Genomic DNA, 22,304 nt, shown 5'->3' with positions numbered 1-22,304 from the left:
CACTTAGGTAGGAGGGGGAAAGTCGATCTCATTCCATTTAAAATTCAGTTTCATAAGATTTTAAAAAAATATTTTTGGGAGGGAGAGGGTGAAGACACCCTCCCCAAAAATAGTTCAAAACCTTCCCAGGACCTATAAAAAGCTTCACTGTAAAGGAAAACAATATCGGTTCAGCGGTTAGCAAGATCCTTCGGGACAGACAAAAAACGCTTACTACTTTATATAATAGAATTTCTGTAACTGTCACCCATTGAACTCTACCTCTACATGTTTGATTAAAATATTATTTATTCAAACTTCCAAGAGTTTGATTGTTTTCAATTTGGAATGAAAGATATAGTTTTCAAAGTTTTGAAAATTTGTCAGAGTTGCAGTGATATGTCAATAATGGACAAATATACTAGATTTTCGCATAATAAAACTATAAGAAACAAGGATGACAACATCCATAAAAGCGAAGCTCTGAAATGGAAGGACAAACAAACATTAACACTTGCAGCTTGTCAGAACTGAATTAGCAGAATATTAATGCATCAGTACAAACAATATTTTAAGAAAATTTGTTGCAAAACTGCATAAATAGATGATACTGTTGAAGGACATACTTACATTTTTGGGACTTGTTTATAGAGATGCTTTGCTTATAACATTGTACCTTTTTGTAATAGGAATCAGTTTTCAAAAAATCAGAAGAATCGGATAATTTTAACATACAAAAAATTGTTGTCAAAAAAGTTAAAAATCGACATGTTTAAAATGGACGTACGGACATTCTGGTATTGTTTATAGAGTTGCTACGCTTTCTTAATTGTACCTAACTACTATAGGAATCATGCAAAGTTTGGAATCGATAGGATAATTCTAACCTGTTTAAATTAACGAAAAGAGCTAACTCTCTGTGACGGACGGACGGACAGACCGACCCTAATTATAGAAAAGCTTCGCTTTTAAAAAGTAAAGTGTGAGGTAGAGAAAGAATTGCTAATAAAGTTCATTAGCAAATTTTTAGACGCTAATACCAACTTTATTGTTTGGGAGCCTCTTTTTTTTCATGCACTTATTTTTTATCAATTACGTCAAAACATATAAAATTTACTTTTAGACTATAGTTTACTCCCCATTGTCCTATCCCTGTATTCAAGATATTTGCATAATTCTAATTTTGAGCAAATCTTTGCGTCTGTAGTAGAAACTCTTGTTTGATTTGATAGAAATTATTTGCTCAAAAGATTCAAACATTTTAAGTGTACATTCTTTTCCGCTTGTCATAACATCTAAAAGGCATTTTATTTTCGCAAAAAGACAAATCAATAAATGAAAAGAGTACTGAACGATAACATTAAAGCAAGGGGGAATTCTCTGTCTGTTCTGTAGTAACAATTTACCAGGGCTCGGAAGCTGCGCGTCATCTGCGACTATGCCTCAAATTTAAACCCGATTGGATGCCTTAAATTTTTTTTGTTGTTGAAAAGTTGGATTGCTATATTAAGGTGAGGTTTTGATTTTCAGCTGATTTTTAAGATTGTAAAAGATTGATTTCTCTGTGGCTCTGGGACTAGTTTGCGACTGCCGGGCTCTCCAATATACAGTTATCATGATTTGATAATGTTTTATATTTGCGGATGTGAATACACATTGATATTATTTTGTATTCAATCCAATATTTAGATTGAAACAAGGATGACAACATTAAGAATATTAAAGAAAATTTTCGAGTAGTAGTGCTTTGATATTTAAGAAACACAATATTCTTTAAGATTTTAGGTAAAAATTTATTCCCTTAAACGTCAGTCGTAACTTTAATTTTTGAATTTCAATTTAATTTTTAATAAACTCTTTATGCACATATAAAAACTTTTTGTAATAAATATGCGGAAAGTCTTAAAGCTTTCTAAAATCAAATAATTAAATTGACGCTCTTTTTTATTTATAAAAAAAATTAAGAGAGAAAAAATGGAGGCTTGGCGTTGCTTAATATGTACTTAGAAAATTTTAACAATCATTTAAATAACCAATGGACCACAAATAACAACCCTTAATTTTTTATTTAAATTTCCATATGAATCGTAGAAATAAATGTAGGAATAACAGTAAAATATCATACAGCAAGTATGGAGAATTTATTTTAGATTGTTATGATTAAAGCATATGATTGATAATAATATTGATCATGGTTTTTGTTGTGGAATGATTGCCAATAAATCACGGTAAATCATATATTTGAGGCCACGAGTGATATGTTTACTTCAACGAAATATTTCTGTTAATTTAGTTAGTTGTGTATTGATTTTAATAAAAGTGTGTGTGTATTTTTAAATTGTTACGAAGAAGTACTTTTAAAAAAACACCGGTCATGATTACTGAGGTGGATTCTTAAAAAAAATTGCCCCACTAAAATTGTTTTCGTGAAAAATCCACCAAAATCACATAAAAAATCTACAAAAATTAAACATAATCATAGAAGGGTTATTAACATAAGATTTTATTTAATTTTTGTAGATTTTTTATGTGATTTTGGAGGATTTTTCACGAAAACAATTTTGCCCCACTAAGCGATTAGTGGGGAATTTTTTTTTAAGAATCCACCTCTGATTAGTAACAAGATTTTTTTTATTAAGTTGTACTTTTTCAAAAGAGTACAAGAAAGAAAACATTTAGAAGAGCATTAACACTTTATCTGTTCTTTAAGAAGCAAAGCTACTACGTATTGAACTACTGAACCTGTTAGTTCTCCATTTTAATAGGTTGCAGGCTGGTCTTAGGATATTTTTTACATTTAAAGGGCGAATATAGGTTCAATATGATATGAGCTTATATGAAAGGTGCCATTTCATACTTTTAGAATATCTATGCCAAATTTAAAAATTCAAAAAAATCCTTAAGTAGATTTTGCAATTTTCTGTTTCAATTGAACATATGATAAATGAGATTGACGACAAACCGTTTATTTTATCCCTTTACAAGACTTTTTTTTGACTATTTTGCTTAAGTTTGATTGACTATTACAATGGCACGCATCTTAAATGATAATTTAAATGTTTATTATTTTAGATTATATACTCTTTAATACAATTTTTAAAAAGCGTAAAAATAATTTGCGTAAAAGTGCGCGTAAAAGTGCGACTAGGGTAAATAATACGTCTTAAAGTTTATTTTCTGTACAAAGATCATTGGTTAATTCTGGAAAATATAAATATCCTCAAGTACGCATTTTCAACACACACACACACGAACCTTAAAAAAACAGGGATTTGAAATCATTCTTCCTCCAAGAAAATTTTATCAATTATTTTTTTTTACTTTTTACATTATTTGATGTTTTTTTAAACTTTTAAATATTTTACTTTATATAATTTGTATGAAGGTAGAAGATGGGTATACCCCTGATTAATTGGTTTCCACGTTATTACGACTATCCTTTAACGAAAGCTTTTTAATTCAACCTTGCCACGAAGCCTTGTGTGATGCTAGGGTGTTTGAGTTCTTAGGGAACCACACTAATTACATAATATTATCTTGATCTTGACAGGTTTTAAGCTATAAACAGACTTATACAATTAGATATGTCAATATCTTTAAGTTTTTTATAATCTATGGAATGGCACGGTTTTTTTGAGCCCATATCATATTCAACCTATATTCGCCCTTTAAGTCCTTGGATGATTATAGGATATTTTTCTATCCCCCCTCACCCAATTTTAAAAAAGGGCACCTGGATGCTAGGGGCGCAGCTACTATACCATTTCAGAAGTAAGTCGCACTAAAACCCTAGTCTCAACAACACATACAAAAAGGATATACAATTAAATTATAGGCATTTTACAAATATTCTGTATGGAGGATTTTTAGTTTGTTCGTTTAGATCTTGATAATAATTTAATTGATAGAGTTTTCTATTTCCGATGAACTTCATATATCAATGTCGAGGACATGTTTATCTATTTATCTGGAGTGAAAGATGATTTTAAAGCCATCGGCGCAGTTTATTTTCTTTTACTCATCCAAATTATTTTATTAGCTTTTGATGCTGCGCTACGTTTTATAACAGTGGTTGCGCAATTATTCTCATTTTAAATTGTTGCTGTGCTTGTTATGAACATAATTGAACTTGTTAAATGATAATAATAAAATATTAATACTAGTATTTTCTGGTGAAGAGAAGATTTGTTTACCTTTATTTTATTACATGTGAAATAACAGTTAGTGATAAAGCATTTTCCAAAGAGTTAGGACACACAAATTTTTAAGTGATATTTCAAATTTTGTGTTAAATATGGCAAGGAAATTTTTAAAAATTTTGTTCACTATCGCTCATTCTTTTTTATAGTCGCATCTGTTTTAAATTATTTTAATATTTATGTGAAACGATTCTGTTGAAATTATCTGTTTTACTTGTTTTGCTTATGTCAAAAATATGTTTTATATCCTATTATACCTATGGAGTTATATGGTCTTTTTGTCCATAGTTTTTATTTGGTAACTACTATATCGATTGAGTTCTCATTTTTAGGGATACTTCACTTTGGCCCTTGGATACTTTGAGGCAACTTTATTTTTAAAGTCAAGTATTAGTAGGGTTTTTAGCTAATTTCTGCCTATCTCTTTCCCTTTGAATACAAAGAACTTTTGTCAATAACTTCAGCTTTTTTGTCAATAGCTAAATATATTGATAACTTCTATATCGATTGAGTTCTCTTTTTTAGGGAAGTTTCACACATGTACCCAGTTCGTTTTAGTCTGTTTTATTTAGGTCTTTGGATGTTTTTAGGCTATTTTTCTGTCCCTCCCTACCCCTACTAAATCAATCCTTATGAATAGAAAACTTAAAATATTTCCTAATTTCATATTAAAATGTTTTCATTTATATAAAAAGTTTTGACATTTTGGCTATTAAATGTAAACTTACGATATCTATAAATTATCACCAAAAATCAAAGTATAATTATGCAAGGCACTTACATGCATAGAAAAATATTATAAAGTTAACTGTTAAATGGTAGAGCCTGATTTATTCCTACAATTTTCAATACCATTAATTCTCAATATGAACAAGGATAAGATAAGTATCCAGGCAAGCAGAGCAAACAAATTTCATAAGCAAAATATTTAGAATTTTTGAATATTAAGTTGGAGAGGTTTCGGGTTCAACACTGCGTCATAACTAAAGACGTTCAAAATGGTTCCTTTTGCTGCTATGCCCAATTCGACATGAATAGGGTAGGGAGAATGCCTTGGCTCAAAACGGAGCAACAAATTATCCTTCACAGTTAAGACTTAATGAATATTCATGATGAGTAAAAAATTATTTAACGCTTCTAAGATTATTTAGGCGATTTCTTAAGTCTAAATTTAACATTTTTGACAGTTGAACACACATTAAATGTGTACAAGCTTTACCTTTAAAACAAGAACTACCTTTTCAGCAAGTAGACTGTGAGTATTAGTGGACCTCAGGATTGGATCATGTTCCAGTACAGAAACCTGATTATAGAAAAGAATTTTTCGTGGCCCCGCCTTTAGCATGCTCTTAATATCATACCCCCAAATTTGATTTTAGTCTTGGAGGCAATTTTGTAAATGCAGATCCAAATTCAAAAATATAGTACCCAAACGGAGAAGTTTCAAAATTTAGTGCCATACAGCCCTTAAAATACAAATACCTTATAATAAATTCAAGAACATAACTATCAATTAATAGAATTTTTGAAAGGATTATTGTTTAGTATGATTTTTCCTATTCTATTGTCAGGTTTATATAGCAGAACATGGCCTAATCCTCTAAGGTCATCTAGTGTACAATTACTTACCAGGACTCTGGTGAAAGGAAACCAATATTGAAAAGTTCTTCAGATATATTGGGTGCCGGGCGGATGGGTGGATTTTTTATTTTTAGTGTTTTATCTTCTCTGCACTTGTGGTTGGTCCGTCTAGTTCTACCATGCTGCTGATCTTTATGAGTTTATGCATATTTCTCTCTTTTTTTATGTATAGATGTTTTGATTATACTTCCCTTTTCCCAATTTTTAGAAAGATTTTTTCATATTTTTTACGATTTTATTGCTTACCCAAAATCAAGCAAAATTATACACAATCTTTTTCTGTATATAACTAGCTTGTAGCTGTTCTTTAAAAAAAGTTTTATCTTCTCCTTACAAAATTCGTATTAGATTTTTAGGTAGATTTTCAAATAATATATCTATGCTTGATAAGGATGGATAATGTTATTCTAGTACTTTTAATAGTACAGTATAATATATTTTTTGAAAGCATAGCAATCCGACTTTTACTTCATATAAACATTATACAGATCAAAAATCAATGAGTAAGAAAAATTAATATTATATATAGAAAATATTTGAGTAACGTTTTGTTTGGTTAGCAAGGAAAGCTTTATATATTTTTCTTATGAGTCAGGCTATCTGATACTTACTACTGTCCTTATCTCTGAATATTTATTTTCCTAGAAAATTTACATCTTGCATTTAGTTACAACATAATCCATCAATGAAATTGTAAACCATGTAAAGATTTAAAGCTTAAATAGTCTCTAAACTAATAATAAAATGAAATCTGAGGCAAATTATAAAATTATTAAAAAAAAACTCTAAAAACCAAGAGAAATATTTTTTATTGACATATTGTTACTACAGTTTAAAATATTATTTTTTAAAAATATATTTAAGACTTATAAAATCAACTTTTTATTTCATATAATGTAATTGTAAAGTCGCTTGTTTTGTTTTTTTCATTTAAACAAATATTTATAGGAATTGTAAGAAAACATGCTTAAATTTAGTAAAATGAAGTAAACTTGCTTATATTTAATTAAAACAAATACAATTACTGTGTTCTCATTTAAAGTTCTCCTGTATCTTGCCTTTTATCACCCTCTCTTTCTCTACTTATTTTATAACCAACTCAGGAATAAAGATATTTGATGAAAAAGTAACTTTCATATGATTGACAGGCAAAAGCGTCATCCATAAAAAAAATTTTAAAGAATGAAGTATTTTGCCTTCCCCAATTTTTCTTTGACTTATTTTTTTCATTTATATAGAATGGATGAAACTTTGGAAAGGCAAAAAAATGTTTTACATTGCATTATCAGAGCTACAAGTTTTTTTTGTGGTTATTTTTGCTTTGATCATAGCAGGTGTCCTACTCCTACTTTTATTTAATACTTAAAATTAAATTAGATTTTCTTTTCTCATATTCTCATATGCCTGTATGTAAGCACTTAGAAACAAACAAAACTAAGTTAAGATTTGCGAACAAACCCAAAACTTTGTTATCCTAGTTTTGCTCCTCTATATTTTACACAAAGTTTGTAAAAGTTTGTCTTGTTTTCTCACACTAATGTGGTGGATTATTAGCCTAGATACAATACCTCTCTACACAGGGAGGGAGGGGTCATTGGGCTGTTACTTACACTAATCCCCAAAGTCATTTAACAACGTTTTCTTATTAGTAGGCTCCACAACCTTAGAGACTTCAATTGAATTTTGATTTAGTTGGTTCATATAGTTGAATGTCCGACCTTTTCAACCACTAATTGTAATCTACAGGAGAGGTAGTTTTGTGTATCATCACTGGGGATGTATATAGATTTATTGGCCATTGTCTTATTCCTTTAGATCCCTGACCTCTACATCTACACCTTTGTTTATTAGGATAGAGTGTTTCAAGATTAAATGGATTATTTAAAAAGCTTTGAATTTCTTTGTAATTTGTTTAAAACAGATTAAAAGAACATTATTTTTAAAGGAATTCTTATGAAAACCATTATTTGATCATGGTTTTTTGTTGGAAGAATGATTAATTTTCTCGAACATCTAAAAAATTAAATTTTTGTAATTCTATTGAATTGTTTTTTTTTATTAAATTTTTTTCCATCTGATTGTAGAAAGAAACCATCTAAACTGAAGGCATTATGGTATTTTGGAACCTTCTAATGTGCATGTAAATGTATTGTTTTGTTCGTTTAATGCACTCACCTATCTTGGGTTTTAGCTTAAAAACGGACCAAATTAATAATTTTTAGTATTTTATATAAATTCAATATTCAAACACTCTAAAGTTCATAAGATTTTTTGCCTTGCCGTTACAGAGTTAGAGATACGAATCTTTGTAGATCAAGATTAGCGTGTTGAAATACTTAAAGTTAGTAAGATTACTTGCTAGCTAAATATGTTTTAATATACTCTATTTCAACTACTTTAACATATGATTATATCGAAGACAAAGAAGTTGCAAATATTCTAACTTTTACAGGGATACAGGGATAGAACAATGTACAATATAATTCCCCACTCTCATTCTATTTTGCTCTTAATTGGATGACAATGTTTGAAGAAAGATGCTTTTTTATTCCATCATCCTCTCTCTCCCTGAAATGTTTTAACTTTGGATGCTTAACCTCCCACTTGAGAACATTTAAACTTAAATTCTGCGCCTTTGTTACATTCTAAATTTATAATTCTTCTAGCAGCAAGACTCATTCTTAAACGTTTTTAGTCATGTTTTATAGACATTTTAAACGTATGTTTCTTGATATTTGCTTAATATTTTTATTATGACAAATGTTCATGAAGTTTCTTTAACAAAATCTTTTCATTGCAATAAAAAAATCATCTTTGTTATTTGCCAAAAATATTTTACTTTTTAAGGATCGAACAGCAGTATTCTAGAATCCATTCCACGCAATCTATTCAATTTTCCACACAATTCCTGGGAAACTTTTACATTTCTAAAGCATTCCATGAATCCAATTTGAGCAGATTTAACTTTTCTCCCGCGGATTTTATGTATATTCTACATACTCTTTAATTCTTTAACCTAAATCCTTCAATATTCAAAACTTTAAAATGATTTTAATCAAATTATTAAGATACTGTAATGTTTCACTCGTGCTAAAATATTTTTATTAGACAGCTAGGCGTAACACTGTCAAACGCCATTATCAAATCAGAATTTTTTGAATCAGAAGGCCTGAAATAAATTTTGTTCATCCACTTAGTCATAAACTTTGTAGCCCAAATACCATTAAATGTATTATTTATCATATTTATGTGTTTATTTAAACACAAAAATAGTTTTTACATGAATCACAAAAAAAGATTAATTTCTTTTTATTTTTAGAATCATTTTATTTCAAATTAAAACATATTTCTTTCTATGCATTATTTTAAATCTTTATTTTGGTAAGATTTAGAATTGAATAAAGGTAAATTAGGGAATATATATTAGGGTGTATATATTAGGGTATATCAAAGGTGCATTTTACAATTTATTCCTACTCTCAGGGGTCAAGGGATAGGTAAAATTGAATAAGCTACAATAATAAATTAGGGCATAAAATAACTTCTTAGATCAGTTGTACTTAAGTATAAACATTTTATGTCAAATAGAATTATTTACTACCTTTCTCTTAAATTTGTAAAGAAGGATTATTTTTATTTTTTTACTCTTATATTTTAACCCATATTCTAGTAATATTTTTCAATTGTTTAATATTATATAGGTATAAATTTTTCTTTAAAAAAATATATTTTTTCCTTCAATTTAGCATACTAGCCTTTGTGTAAAGTATTTAAATTGTTTTTCCCTGTGGTTGCCTGAGCGTAATCTCGTGTGGGTGGGTAGATTTATTTTAAATCAAATGGATTTGCATTAACAAATTTTCCTGTAAATGTATTCCCTTATTCCTGTGACGATATGACCCAGTTTGACAAGAAATCTGGCACCCGGGGAGATTCAGTCATTCAAGGATAGAACAATGGCTCATAATTTAATTCCCAACTCCCTAATTTATGTTTTGATAATGCATTATGTATGAGAGAGGGTGATGGGATATAGATAAATGTATCTACAACTATCCTTACTGTCCCTGGGAGCAACTATCCTTACTGTTTTTGGGAGCAACTATCCTTACCGTCTCTGGGAGCAACTATCCATTCTGTCCCTGGTTGAGAGTATTGAAAATTTTAAATATTCAAATTGGATATTTTATCAGTCTGCATTGTGCTCTAACATAATATTTTCAAGGATAATCATATTCTTAACTAACGCAGCTTTAATGGGTTAGAAGAGAAAAAACAAGCATTTAGTTTTAACTTCTCCGCCAAATCAAATTATTATCAACATTCGGTTGTATGTACTTAAAAACATAAATAAACTTCAAGAAAAAGGAGAAATAGGGGGAAAAAAAGATATAAAAAAGTAATTAAAACAACCTTTAGTAAAATTTAAACTTTTAGATTAAATCAACATCTGCGATTATTTACTACAAAAATAATTTCATTTTTTTTAGAACATGGAAAAAATGGAACCCTTGTTATATGATGTGATAGTGGTAGGAGGAGGTATTTCTGGACTGTCTGCTGCCGCTAGGCTCAAACAGTTTCATGTTAAGGTAAGATTTTATAATTTTAATGCAAATCATTACTAACAAAAAGCATTTTAAAGTATAGAGGGAGATGATTATGAAATAAATTTTTACTTAAGTTAAACTTGATTCAAATTCCTATGTGTGATATTTTTCTTTTCAGAGGAAAAAAGGGTTGTAGGTTATTTTTACATAAATTGTCATGTTTTGTTCCTGATCACTCCTAACATAAAGTAATCACAGACGTGTAACAAATATGCAATATTTTTTTTCTTCTAAAATTTGCCACATTTCAGTTGTTATAAAGTTAAAATTCTTTATACCTATGCAAAATAACTATACTTATTTGTTACTTTTATAAATAGTACAATTTTATCAGATTTTGACAAACTAAAAATTATTAAAGGCGAGAAATGTAAAAAATTGGGTATTTTTGAGGCGGCGGAAAACAGAGGGTGCGGCGGTCCCGCCGCCGTTTTCTATGAAAGATATCAAAACTTGGCGTAATTATTGACTCAACGAAAAAGAGTTTACCCAATTATCTCACTGGCCCAAAATCACTGGTATTTCGTGTCACGAGATGCCAAATCCTCCCCCCCCCCCCCATTTTGAAAAATCTACAAAGTTTTATTCTCTGCCTGTACTTTTAAAAAAATTCTTATTGAGAATTATTGTTTTTTAGTCACTTGTAATAGAAGCTGCCTCAATAATGGGCGGAAGGATGAGAACTCATCAGGGTAAGTCAATCAATCAATCACCTAAAATATTTAAAACAGCAATCAGGTAGTTTAAACTGAAAAGAAATTACGCAATTTTTAACATTGTAGTAACTCAGCAAATTATATATTCTAGAATATTTCAGAATCAAACTAGAATAAATCTAGAACACTCTGAAACTTTATAGTATTCAAATTGTCAGCAATTTAAAAAAAATTAATCATGTGTAGAAATAATTTTTTTATGAATTCTTACAAGATAAACATAGTACATTTACAAGATGCAAAACAATTATAATAAAAAGAAAGGTTTGTTAATTTTGTCTTTTTGACTTCACAAAAGCATTTAAGTAAATTTGATATATTTTCGCTATTAAAAACAAAATATAAACATTAGTTAATGTTGATGAAAATATGGGGAGTATTTGGTCTCCATATTTTCTTCGTTGTCATTTATAAATTTTAAGCCACATGTCCTTTTCTACTTTCTTAACTTTGGAGTGATAATTGTATCTATTTAGAGACAAATCTAGAGCTTGGAGCACAATGGATACATGGTGGAGTTAATGCGAACTCTTTATACAATTATGCTATCCAAAAGTAAGTATTTTTAATATTCCTTTCCATTTAATTGGAGTAACTAATTCCTTTGTTAAACCTTTGTTAAATGTTAAAGTAATTGTTAAGTATACCCATTATTTAGCATAGAAAATTCCTTTGAATTATAAATCAAAACATTTCATTTTACTTTAGAAGAAATTATTTCTAAGATTTATTGTGTTTAACTATGTCTTGCCTGTTTAGGGGAGTTCTTAACAAGGAAAACAAGATCCAAGAAGATTCAGAAAAGGGAATTTTCTTTTACACATCTACTGTAAGTATATAAAAAAATTTTTTTTTCAATATACTTCTCAATTCTACAATTTTTAATAATGAGTTACTAAAAATTTAACTATTAAAAAAAGTTAAAAACTAGACATTCTTGGCTGCTAATACTACAATGCTTTGAGCGAAAATGTAATATAAAAGTGTTTTGCTTTGCTCTTATGCTTGTTTATTTCTCAGGCCAATTAATTTTTACGATCGTTCATTATATTAGTAAAGAAAAACCACTTATTAATTTGAATTATAATAAGGGGGGGTTTATCTCCGATGATTCAAAATTGTCTCTTATGGCGAGAAAAGGCAAAAAAAAATTGGCAGGAAAACGGCGGTTTCTTCACAGTTCCATATTGTTCTCCACAAAAGCAATTGCTGTGCCAAATTTTAGAGCTGTAACTCTTTTATGGGCTGAGATCAGGCGTGTTTTACTTTTGGTTTCAAAAAGTGGCACATCCGCCCCCCCCCCCCCTTTAAAACTTTCTAAGTAGACAGAAATTAAAAAGGTCAAATAGTTGAATATTTATTTATAATTTGACATCAAATTTCTCATAATCCTAGCTGTCATATCTTTCAGTTTTTGTTTATTTGCTTAAAGATAAAATTAACAAATAAATACCTAAACAATAACAGGAATTCGATACAAAATATTGAATAGTACAAAAAATTTGTTTTTGTATTTTTATAAATACTAAATTATTTGTAGGGCAGAATGATAGACCTAGAAACATCCCAGAAGGTAAAAATTTCAAGAAAATACATTTCTTATAATTTGAGGTTTTTTAGTTTGAACCAAAAACTTAAATGTTGCAGCTTTTTTGCAATTCATATTTATTTTTTTAGTTAGTTAGATATTTAAATCATAATATATTTGTTAGTATTTTGTTAGATATAAAACAAAGATTTATTTTTAACAATATGACGAGTCATTTTATGAGATAAGCGTTTTCTGAGACAGGTGTTTTTTAAGATGGCCCAGTAATTTATGTATGTAGGTAATTTTTGTGAGTCATAAAAATGAGGTGAAATTGATGTTTCTAGGCGTGGGAAATCCACGAAAGAATTGTAGACGAATCTGAGAACTATCCAAAGGGAGGAAATGGTGTTCAAATCTCTTTAAAGTAAGTTTTATTATTCAATACTAACAAGCATCTAGATGTTTGTCTGTCCTGTAAGATTTATAAAACAGCTGAAATGTTGAGTTTTACTTTTCAGAGCATAATTTGTTTTCTTTATAGGATTTTGCTTTAGCAAAGCTTTTGTGAACTCACCAAGAAAATCAGAAAAAAGGAGCTAGAAAAAATATTTTAGAATTAAAATTTACTTCCTCATTTCAGCATAGAAAAAAACAACAAATTAATTAGGTCTGCGGTTGCAATATGCGCGTTCTTTCTAATGAAAAGAGAAAAATATGTTCTTTTTGTCATTTTTGTGTGTTTATAAACCTTCGGCATGAGCTGGATTGAAAATTATATTGTTCATTACCAACATGTTACCAGACAAACTGACTTCCACAAAATAAATCCTTTAGATTTAATTCACTCATTTTTATTGATTGCTAGGTCCTATTATGAGAAGCAAGCAAAGGAGAAGTTGAAAGAATTGCGCCAAGTGGCCAAAAACAAAACCTTTTCTGGTGAATATGAAAGTGATTTGGATTATGATGAGGAGGTTAATTATTTTTTAGTTTTTTTGTATACACTTCTTTATATATCGCGTTTGCTGATAGTTCCTTCTGTTATGTACAGTGGTTTGAATTTAGTGTAAATGTTAAAACACTGCTAATTTGTACCAACCAATCAAGATTTTATTAAAGTCTTGAGCAATCGATTATAAGAATATGCGTTTAAAACTGCGTTTAAATGTTTTTCAGGATTTAAAGCTGGCCATGGATGCTCTTATCATACAGTTTGAAGCTTACTGCGGGTAGGAACAGTTTTAAAAATTAAGCATATTTCTTACAGTGGCAATGTACGGCGCTTGATATCAATAGGAAGGGTTTTATGCGGCTCGTAACAGATGCGACACATTATCATAAATATTTGATCCTTTCCTAATACTAAAATTTTAAATCAGGTAAAAAACCTGGTATGGTTTTAAAAAGGGGTGTCAACATTCTCTAAAGATATGAAATCGACTTAAGAGTTAGTTTCTTATTAGTTTGAAACTTTGAACAAGACAGCATAAAAAGAAAAATAATATAATGGCACATTCTGAAGGATTTAACCAGAAAATAAAATGTACTACTAATAATTATTTGTCTAGATTAATATAACGATATTAAAGATAACTTTATTCTCAGAGATACCCTTGACGAGGCTGGTGTGGCTGTGTATGGTACCTCTCAGGAGCTTCCTGGTGGTGATGTTCCTTTCCCCTCTGGCACTTCCTCGGTCATTAGGGAACTTGAAAAAGAAATTGATGAAAGGGTAAATTAAAGTTTTAGCCATCAAAGCTATCCTTAAAATAAAGTAAAAGTATCCCTGTCTGTCTGTCTGTCAGTACAGAAGGATCTTGCTAACCTATGAATCGATATGGTTCTCCATAACAGTAAAGCTTCTCATAGGTCCTGGGAAGGTTCATAGCTATTTTGGTGGAGGGACTACAACCCTCCCAACAGAAATCGCTAAAGATATAAAAAAAAATATAACTAGCGCCACCTAGCGGCTATTTTTTGGTAAACAGCTGATCTTAACATATATTATAAAAAAAAACTCTTCACGTCCCCCTAGAATCCTCTTGGTGTGTAGCCGCTAGTTGTACTGTTAACAATGTCTGTCCAAAACACCCATTAGGAAATAAAACAGCTGCAATATGAACATGTGACCGACGTCTGAAATTTTTTGTGAAGATTTCACATGAAAATCCCATACTTACAGCTGTTATTTACTAAGTATATTTGCGATAACTTTTATTTAATGAAATCTTCCAATTTTTAACATGTACAAAACGGCCTGCTTAATTGCTTCAAGATCCATGTCAGATCTATATAGGAAATAAATGTCTATAAACGAGCTCAAGTTTTCCAAGGAATATTTGCTTAAAACTCATAGTGCTCCAATAATCCATAATAAACTCTCATTGCCCAGAACGATAAGACCCATTATTTTACTTTATTAAAAATAAATTCCTTTTTTTTAATTTCATGTTGCTATTTACCTTATATTAATGTATTTAATTTCTAATCATAAAAAAGAAAATTTAAATTTATAATATAATAAATTTAAGAAAACTCTGTTTGAAAAGAATTCGATTGTGGCGACACTTTGTGTGTTCAAATATTAAACTAAAATTGTAATCATCATCATTAACCCGTTGGTGATGGTAATGTAAAGAAAAAAATATAATTTAAAAAATCTTTTTAAAATCATTTAAATTATTAAATATTTACTTTCTTTTAGATAGTAATGCCGGGTGAGGAAAATAGATTTATTGAGAAATAGATATGCATATAGAAAACTAGCCAATAGGGAGATAATTATATCGAGCCAACTCTAGTATGAACATGTGACCGACGTCTGAAACTTTCTGTGAAGATTCCACATGAAAATCCCATACTCGCATCTTAAATGCTGCAACAAAATTGAAATTTCAATAGAATATGTAATTTACCTATTCATCTTTCCAAATTTCTTATGAATATTCAAAGGAAAGTATCTATTATATAAAACTCTCTGTGTCCATCCATCTATCGTCCTGTTCTTAGCATTTGATTAAAATTGCGATCTGTTTTAACGCTTTGATACATTTAAATATTATCATTCTTGTTGAAAACTCAATGAAAAAAAGTGTTTTGACTTTAGGTAATGAATACAAAAGTAACAAGAATTGAGTGGAAGGATGATTCCTATTTTATCTCTACCGAGGAGAGGTAAGTTTACTTTTTGTTAAAATTCATCTATCCCTTCTAGCTTCGTCTTTAAGGGTTCCTGAAGAGGGGGGGGGGGGGGAGTCAAACCCCTACTTTCGATTTCAGAAAAACAGAAAAAATAGTTGGGGGTCGTTTTGTTCCTAGTGGCGATGGCTCTTGAAAATGCAAAAATAAGTTATGACCAACTAGCAAAATAAATCTAAAATTATATTTTGGGGCCAGATGTATAGGTCGTCAATTCTACTATGTGTTGACCCCCAATGACAGCTGAAATTTGGTATAGGTTTTGTGATTTTTTTCCGTATTAATTTCGTTGTTAGTATAAACTGTGGTGGTACCCTCCCCTAAAATAGTTACCTATAAACTTTCATTTGATCTATGAGAGTTACATTTGAAGGAGACCTTATCAGCCCTGGAATTAGCGAGATCAGATGCAACAGACATAAAGACTTTATTACTTTATTGAGTAGGATAAGGATAATTAAGAATAATATTTCAATGAAATCTAATAATTTAGGCCAGAAGCCTACCGTGCTAAACATGTGATCTTAACCGTGCCTCTCGGAGTTTTACAGAAGAAAAGTATAACTATTGAACCTCCGCTAGGCGTTGCCAAGGTAAGCTAAATCAAGGATGACTACATTCACTTAGACTTAAAAAAAAATATATAGTTGTAATTTTTGGTAGCGAAGCTACTAAAGAACTAACTTTGTGTAATTCAGTCCGTGTCGCTATAGAAGAAATGTAATTTTCCCGGTGCTATTATAATTTAGGATGACCTAAGTCTTTAGTATATAGATTATTTTGTCAATCTGTTTTTTCTTTTTTGTGAACAACTTCTTTATAACTCACTAGATTTTTGTGTTTTGCTACTTGCTATTGATGTTGAAAATTGTTTTAAATTTGACTGGCATAAAAGTTAAAAATTGCTTTTTTTCAGATGATATCCAAGTTTGCAAACATGCTTTTAAATGTTCTTTTCATTTTTCAAAACTAGTTTTTATTCACATTTTAATGCAGTTAACAGTTAATCCTGAATGCTAATTAATTACCAGGAAACCGCCATAGCCAATTTGCGTCCTGGAAGAATATCTAAGGTGTTCCTACATTTCAATGAACCTTTCTGGATTCCGGGAGAGGGGGATATCATCTTCCTCTGGACTAAAAAGGTAACACATATTTTCAAAGCGTCTGTTTTAGTTAATTTACTTTTTTTAGAACAGTGTTTCTGAGTTTAAAAAAACTCCCCTTCTTCCCTCACCTTAGTTTAAAAATAAAGGGGGGGAGGGGAGAGGAGATTTATGGTTTTTTGGTTTTCAAAGATTAGGTTATATTAGTTACAAGATTTGCCACGCTGGGTTACGGCACTGAATGCATAGTCTCTGCTGCAGGGTTGGACACTTGAAATCAGCGTTCGGAGCCGTTTGATTTTGGTTAATTAAAATTAAGAAAAACTTATCATATTTTTTTTTGCCAAGTCTATTTTTGACTTTTGAAGGTTTTAAAAGTTTAATTTTTGATAAAAATGAACTTGAAAATTTAAAAGGGGCATTTGCACACGACACAACAGAGTTACCAAGTTATAATTGATAAAATATTTCTTATTTTAGATAACCTGGAGCCGGAGCCTTTTTTAAACGAAAATAACAGCTCCGGCTCCTGCAAATTATGGCGGCTCCGGCTCCACAACGCTGCTTGGAATAAATAATACCACAAACCATTTTACATTTATTTTAGAAATAAGGAGGGAGGGGGGTTTATGTGCTCGCTAGGAACTTTGAGGTTAAGCGCCTAAAAGTGTTAATGTCAAATATAATAAAAATACATAAAAATTGTTTAGGAAATGGAACAAGGTGTAAAGAGCAAAGACTGGACTACAAGAGTTTCAAGTATTCATGAGGTATTTATTATTATTTATACTAAACGCTAAGAACAAGTATAGGAAATGCCATTTGTACATAACAGGTACAATCCATTATCTGGGAATATATAGGTTTGGTACCTGTAATTTGGTTATGTGCGGAATAAACTTTGTATAAGGTAGAAGATTACATCATTGTTTAATCTTCTTCCCGGTCTAATTTAAATATTAAAGTAACAGGATGTCTATCTGTGTGTGTGTGTGTGTGTGTGTGCGTGAATCTTAGTGTTGGGAATGATCTTGCTAACTACTTGGTCGATTTAGTTCTTCTTTACAGTAAAGCTTATTATGAATTTGGGAAGGTTATAAACATTTTCCGCGGTGGGTTCCTTCAACATCTCAATAGAAATTGTCCATAGAAAGACCTCCCTCCCCCCCTTCAAGGCCACCGATTTTATTTAACTTTTTCTTTTTAAAACTAAAATTTAAAGTACCACTAAGAGCTTCTAGGGACATAGGCACTAATAAGATTTTATAGTTGGAAAGTTGTCCCAACTGGATGGTGATGTGGGTGTCTGGGGACGCTGCTGTTATTGTCGATTCCATTGATGACGAACAGGTCCTTAAAGGTGCCACCAGAATTCTAAGGTAAATAAAAACTCTCGTGCTAAAGAAATTTAAACACCAAGTATTACTGGTATGTGAAGAACATTATTCATATGAAGAATTTGCTAGCAGAGATAATTTCTATCTTGCAGGAGGTTTACTGGAGATCCAGGTATAAGTGTACCTGACAAGATCCTTCGCCATCCCTGGCTGGCAGATCCACTCACCCTCGGCACTTGGTCCTATCCTTCCATACATTCTAAACACCAGGTTAGAATTTCAACTGTCATTGGCAATAAATATTCTGCAATTAATTAGCTGGGAAAAAAGTAAAACTGAAAGTATTGATCTAATTTAAGGATTACTATGAGCTGATGAGAGCAATGCCATCCCCTGAGAATCCAAGGCTCCTATTGGCTGGTGAACATGTACATCCACAGTATTGGTCATTCATGCATGGTGCTAGACTTTCAGGTACATACTCTAAAAATTAATTGGGGGTTCTAGACATAAAGGTCTACATGGTATAATCTGCAAATTTATTGAGAAATGAATCTACAAGCAATAATTTTGCCCATGAAAAGGCATAATATATGATCATCCATAGCTGATATTACATAAACATATCTGATAATCAAAAATAATAATATGTTATTTACTTATTAAAAAAAATACCTACTGTATACAGGTATTTACAGGTACTTATTATGATACTTTGAGGCTGCTTTGAAGGTTTAGGTCAAATCCAAACTAGTTTCCTTGGCCAAGATTTAGTTGAATTAGTGCTAATTTAGTCACAGTCTCTGTTGTAATAATTTATATTTTCAGGACTTGAGCAGGCGGACAAAATTATCAAATACATGGGCAAAATGAAGCCAAAACAAAATGGCATCTCTGCTGCGAAATAAATGGAAATACATAACAAATAAAATTTACATTTTTTTTGCATTTTATTTCATTTGTAATTATATTTTCATACTCATAGTAATTCAATTTATATTTTTAAATTTTTTTTTAGAATAACTGTAATCTGCTCATGTAAGGCAAAATAAACTACTTATGTAATATTAGTATAAAGGAAAAAAAATATAGTCTTGGTGGTCTGAAGCTAAAGATCTTTCTCAACGGGCTGAACAAATAAGTTTATGCTTTGTAGATATACACTATTTTGGAATGGTACAGCTTTTTGCCATTTTTCTTCCCATTCCTTCAAAGCTTTTAACAAATACAGTAGTGTTGAGTTCCTTTGAGTTTGGTTTGGTTTCAAAAAGCGTCAAATCTGCCTCCCTTAAAAAAAAATTATCATAACTTAAAACCTTTTTAAAATTGTAATGAATTGAAGAGCAAAATGATTTTGAAAGGTAAATAAATGTTCTTAGAAATAAAGCATAATAATTCCATTAATGTTGAAAGTAAGGCAAACAAGAAAATGAATAATTTATAATAACTCGCCAAGTTTTTGCAAATTTGCATGAAAAGTTAATCATTTTCTTCCTAACAACCTGTCAAAACGGATCTATGAAAAATAGTTTTTCTCAAAATTTATTCCCTGGAATATTTTTAATGCATTGTTTACTTGACTAAGTATTCCTCCAAAATACATTTTATATTAAAATATATATATTTTTGACAAAAAATTTGAAACATAGGCGTACAGAGGTTTTTGCCAGCCCCCTAAAAAATTTTTACAACCACCTTAACGCAAAATCGAGAGTGCCTTCGGGGTTGTATTACAGACAATAAGAGAAGTATATTTTTAGTGTCATGGGGGTTCATACACCCCCATAGTTGTCCACCAACAACTCAAAAGTTAAAATGTCACATTGAATTACACCCCTCTTAAATTTAGGTGGGGGGGGGGGGGTGACTTTTTTTACCTAAACACCCCGGCAGTATTCGCTGTATTGGGATGGGAATAGGGGTATTGTAGACCCTTTTTAAGGGGTACCCTTCTTCATTTTACCACGGAGGTATATACAGTACACCTCCCTCTAAATTTCAAAGGATTTTACTAGTTTTTTCAGTACACAGTGGTGATCAAATATAAAGAAAATCACAATATTATCTATCAATTAAAAAATATACGGATCATGTTGTATTCGTTGTATTTTTTCCTTTCTCTAGCCAATGCAGGGGGCTCTAACCCTGTGGGGTAATCATTAACATTTACCTAACATAACATATCAAAAGCTACTGTGAAAATAAGTTTTTCTTGTGCCTCGTTGAATAACTTTGGTATTGCCTAATTTACCATTTCTAAATCATTGGTTTCAGAATATTTTTTTTGCATCAATTCCTAATTTTTTGTCAAAGCGGCCATTTCTTAATTATCAAACACTTTGCTTAAGTCTAGAATACACTAATAAGACAAAGCTAGTTGTACATATGTAATAAGAAATAAATGGTCGATAGAGAAAATTAAAAATTGAAATATTTATTTGTTGTTCCTGTCTTTTTGTCTCAAAGAAAATAAGCCATTAATAATTAAGTTCTCATAAAAAAAACATATAGTGTATATAGATAATTTATATAAAAAAAGCACAGTTTTAAAAAATGTTTTTGTAAGGTAATCTAACTGTTTACATTTGCAAAGTTTTGAGAATAATGAACTCTTTTTATCGGAGACGGGGACAATTAAAATACAAATTTTGAAAACATAAAAAAGCCCATATCATATAGCAGCCAATTAAATTAAGTTTCCATCTAAAATCCTATTTTTAGGATAGCATTATAGACGGCCAGTCATATATACAACATACATGGACACACACAGATCAACTTGTAGAGTAGATGCCCAATGTTTTACTTCAGTGGGGGGTTTCTCGTGAATTTTCAAAGCTAATATCATTCACAAGTCAAATCATTTGTCTATTGTTTAGTCATTGGTTTTCGCACTTTTATCCCTAATAGCAACAGAGAAAGTCAAAACTACATTGTTAGGCAGATGATATTAATTGTAAAGTAACTTTGTTTGAATATATCTATCCCTTTTCCTGGCAAGTATGAAATGCAAAAAACAAGAATCTAAAGCACTTAATTTTCATCATTATTCAAATATGATAAATTGACAAAGAATAGTTATTTCTCGTATTTTAATCTTATGATTGTACATTTCTATATTCGTAGAAAACTGGATATAATACGATGCTAGACATAGTTTTTTCGTATTCATGAGAACCGGTTCCTATCCACCGGATTCAAATGAATACGAGAATAGTTATTTCTCGTATCGTATTATAAACGGCTTTCCGCGGATATAGAATGTACAATTATAAGATTAAAACTAGTTTTCTAGCCCCGAGGTGCCGGAGGCACCGGCTAAAAAAACTGGCTTTAATCTTATGATTTTACATTTCTATATTCGTAAAAAACTGGATATAATACGATGCTAGACATAGTTTTTTCGTATGGATGAGAACCGGTTCCTATCCACCGGATTCGAATGAATACGAGAAAAAGAATTATCAATAGAAAAGGAAATTTCTTTTTCATTATTATTTTTGGTTTAAATTAAAGGATCATTTTTGCCTTTTCTGTCCCAAAGTTTAAAAAAAGAGTAATAGGTTGTAAGAGGGTCATCTTTGCAGTTTAATATCGCTGTAACTTGAGTGTAACATGTGTTCGAATGCCATTATTTACTGGTGTGTAAATTAAATTAAATTAATTGAACAAAAATTTCCGTGTGTGTGTTTTGGTGAGTTTTAAATATTTGAGTGTGTGTGTGTGTTCTAGAAATTAGATTTATCCAAGTTTTATATCAGAATGTTTGTTTGGGTGTGTGTGTTGTGTGTGTATAAAGGTGGGTTCTATAGTCGGAACTGTGATCACAGTTCTATCACATTGCTGTTCTATCACGGTATCTCACATTGCAGTACCTCGGGCGGCCATTTTTGCGTGTCGGTGCGTTCTATAAACATTACTGTGAGAGATAATACGGTAATATGGTACAGTGATAGAACTGCAATACTGCAGCTGTCATCAACAGCA

The 22,304-nt window shown here is 30.5% G+C and overlaps 1 protein-coding gene across 1 annotated transcript in view; it reads left to right on the top strand.

Annotated features, from left to right (window-relative positions):
- LOC145314143 (peroxisomal N(1)-acetyl-spermine/spermidine oxidase-like) overlaps window positions 1–19,650 on the top strand; it is a 31,137-nt gene extending 11,487 nt beyond the window's left edge. Inside the window, exons 2-18 of the mRNA XM_080153941.1 lie at window positions 10,310–10,411; window positions 11,067–11,121; window positions 11,622–11,700; window positions 11,905–11,974; window positions 12,686–12,718; window positions 13,021–13,100; window positions 13,542–13,650; window positions 13,853–13,905; window positions 14,282–14,408; window positions 15,783–15,850; window positions 16,368–16,467; window positions 16,906–17,019; window positions 17,691–17,750; window positions 18,250–18,359; window positions 18,470–18,587; window positions 18,677–18,791; window positions 19,146–19,650. Of these exons, the coding sequence (XP_080010067.1) occupies window positions 10,310–10,411; window positions 11,067–11,121; window positions 11,622–11,700; window positions 11,905–11,974; window positions 12,686–12,718; window positions 13,021–13,100; window positions 13,542–13,650; window positions 13,853–13,905; window positions 14,282–14,408; window positions 15,783–15,850; window positions 16,368–16,467; window positions 16,906–17,019; window positions 17,691–17,750; window positions 18,250–18,359; window positions 18,470–18,587; window positions 18,677–18,791; window positions 19,146–19,225 (1,473 nt within the window). The 3' untranslated portion in view covers window positions 19,226–19,650. The remainder of the gene's footprint in view (window positions 1–10,309; window positions 10,412–11,066; window positions 11,122–11,621; window positions 11,701–11,904; window positions 11,975–12,685; window positions 12,719–13,020; window positions 13,101–13,541; window positions 13,651–13,852; window positions 13,906–14,281; window positions 14,409–15,782; window positions 15,851–16,367; window positions 16,468–16,905; window positions 17,020–17,690; window positions 17,751–18,249; window positions 18,360–18,469; window positions 18,588–18,676; window positions 18,792–19,145) is intronic.
- Window positions 19,651–22,304: the final 2,654 nt, after the last annotated feature.

This window comes from Acartia tonsa, chromosome 3 (assembly GCF_053477335.1).
Source record: "Acartia tonsa isolate MP-2025a chromosome 3, ASM5347733v1, whole genome shotgun sequence".
Lineage (NCBI taxonomy): Eukaryota > Metazoa > Arthropoda > Copepoda > Calanoida > Acartiidae > Acartia > Acartia tonsa.
The sequence above is the reverse complement of the archived record's forward strand: the minus strand, read 5'-3'. Positions and strand labels throughout refer to the sequence as shown.